Here is a 2,500-nt window from a genome sequence, read left to right as displayed (position 1 = left end):
ATTAACCTTTATTGTCCCAATAGAGTTGAACTTATTTTTTCACTCATCCAAAAGGTAAACAACCGCACACTTCTTCTTCGTCACTGAGTTTTGTATTCGCTGTCCTAACAGAATTGATCTCATTTGCAGATGTCCGAACATTAATCGGTGTACAGATATCACGCTAACGTGCGTACATAAACAACCATAGACTAAGAGGAGAAGCCTCTGAGGTTGTGAAAAATAAACTTTTAATGGTTCGTTTGTAACCGATGCTTCAAAGCATCATTTCCACCTAGCAACCTTGAGCTGACAGCACACACACACACACACACACACACACACACACTTCCACCTTGAGCCGACAGCCAGGGATTAACATCGTTCGGGACTCCTGTCGCACCGTCAAAGTGTGACGCCATTTTTTTGGGCGGGGGAGGATTTAAGAGCAGGGACGGCAGCGTGGCGTCACGTTGTACATGTTCCCCTCGGGCGTCACGTTGTACATGTTCCCCTCGGGCGTCACGTTGTACATGTTCCCCTCAGGCGTCACGTTGTACATGTTCCCCTCAGGCGTCACGTTGTACATGTTCCCCTCGGGCGTCACGTTGTACATGTTCCCCTCAGGCGTCACGTTGTACATGTTCCCCTCGGGCGTCACGTTGTACATGTTCCCCTCGGGCGTCACGTTGTACATGTTCCCCTCGGGCGTCACGTTGTACATGTTCCCCTCGGGCGTCACGTTGTACATGTTCCCCTCGGGCGTCACGTTGTACATGTTCCCCTCGGGCGTCACGTTGTACATGTTCCCCTCGGGCGTCACGTTGTACATGTTCCCCTCAGGCGTCTGCCTTCAGAACAGGGTGTATGAAGTGCACCTCACACACACACACACACATCACACACACACACACACACACACACATCACACACACACACACACACACACACACATCACACACACACACACACCATGCACACACACCACACACCACATAACATACACACACACACACACACACACACCATACACACACACACACACACACCATACTTCTCACACACACACTTTGCCATCACTTCTCACCGTACCACTCGGCACGTTCAAGATCACCCGGAGTTCATGCTGTCAAGTTGTGTTAAAAGCTATGGATTCAGCTTTGTTTGGTAACGTCAGGTGTGTTAACGTTTGTGGCCTCTACCAAGCTCTACCAGCTGTTTCGTTGCCATGGTTTTTGGCCGGAACGGGATACCCAGGCAGCCAGTAATAGGCCTGGTTGGCACGGCGATGCCAGTCACAAACATCGCAGCGGCCTGTAGACTGTTCCCCACTGTGTGTGTGTGTGTGTGTGTGTGTGTGTGTGTGTGTGTGTGTGTGTGTGTGTCTCTCTCTCTCTCTCTCTCTCTCTCTCCCTCTCTCTCTGCCCATTAAAACCTCATCCACCACCATCTGTGTGCATGCTGGTCAGATGTGCTCTCACCTGTCCTCCATTTCCCCCCCTATATACACACACACACAGTCTCACACACACACACACACACACACACACACACACACACACACACACACACACACATATATACACACACTCTCTCTCACTCACACCTCAATCACTTTGAGTGAATTGTTGCTGTGATCAGCATCTGGCCTCCTGGTGCTCTGAGTTCACTGGATCCCATACTTCTCTCCTTTCCCTCTTTAATGTCTCCCTGAAGGTGTGTGTGTGTGTGTGTGTGTGTGTGTGTGTGTGTGTGTGTGTGTGTGCGGGTCTGTGTGTGTGCTCTGAGGAGTTCACTGTATCCCATACTCCTCTCCTTTCCCCCTTTTGATGTCTCCCTGAAGGTGTAGCTATAGGTGTGTGTGTGTGTGTGTGTGTGTGTGTGTGTGTGTGTGTGTGCGCGTGTGTGTGTGTGTCTGTCCATGTTCATAAACCCAGCCCCCCTGCGGCGTTTAGCCGTTGATCATGCCAACGTTCAAAGGATGCTTTGCTACCTACATCAGTCATCACGGACGCTCAAACGAGATAATGTGCGACACCTGTGCGGTGTTCATTAATTCAGCCGTGGCAATTAACTGATAGCGGCCAGGATCTCTCCCAACTGAAGATAGGGAAGGCTGCGGAGAATCGATTGTTAAGGCGTTGCTTAAGCACACACACACACACACAGACACGCACACACGCACACACACACGCACACGCACACACACACACACTGACGAGACCCACAGAGACAAGTGATGTCTAGCAGGTCTTCAAACAGGAGCGCATGGATAGACCAATGGCTCACTGGTACTGTCCTGTGTTAATACTTGTTTTACCCTGGCAGTTTTCGTTGTGAAGGACGAGCTTGTTAAAGTAGTACAGTTATATTATTATATATGTATTTTTATGTTTGAATGTTCTACATTTCAACAGTGCTGAGTAGTAAAAGTGTATGTGTGTGTGTGTGTGTGTGTGTGTGTGTGTGTGTGTCTCTGTGGGTCTGTCTGTCTGTGTGTGTGTGTGTGTGTGTAGTACTT

General features: G+C 49.6%; 1 protein-coding gene across 2 annotated transcripts in view; it reads left to right on the top strand.

The window, feature by feature from the left end:
* The window catches only part of LOC308361597 (COP9 signalosome complex subunit 1-like), a 21,356-nt gene that overhangs the window by 13,995 nt on the left and 4,861 nt on the right, over nucleotides 1–2,500 (top strand). For both annotated transcript variants that reach the window (XM_080833995.1, XM_080833994.1), the window contains exon 12: nucleotides 2,496–2,500. This exon is cut by the window's right edge. In XM_080833995.1, the coding sequence (XP_080690121.1) occupies nucleotides 2,496–2,500 (5 nt within the window). The remainder of the gene's footprint in view (nucleotides 1–2,495) is intronic.

Source organism: Sprattus sprattus (assembly GCF_963457725.1).
Source record: "Sprattus sprattus genome assembly, chromosome: 3".
Taxonomy (NCBI): domain Eukaryota; kingdom Metazoa; phylum Chordata; class Actinopteri; order Clupeiformes; family Clupeidae; genus Sprattus; species Sprattus sprattus.
The sequence above is the reverse complement of the archived record's forward strand: the minus strand, read 5'-3'. Positions and strand labels throughout refer to the sequence as shown.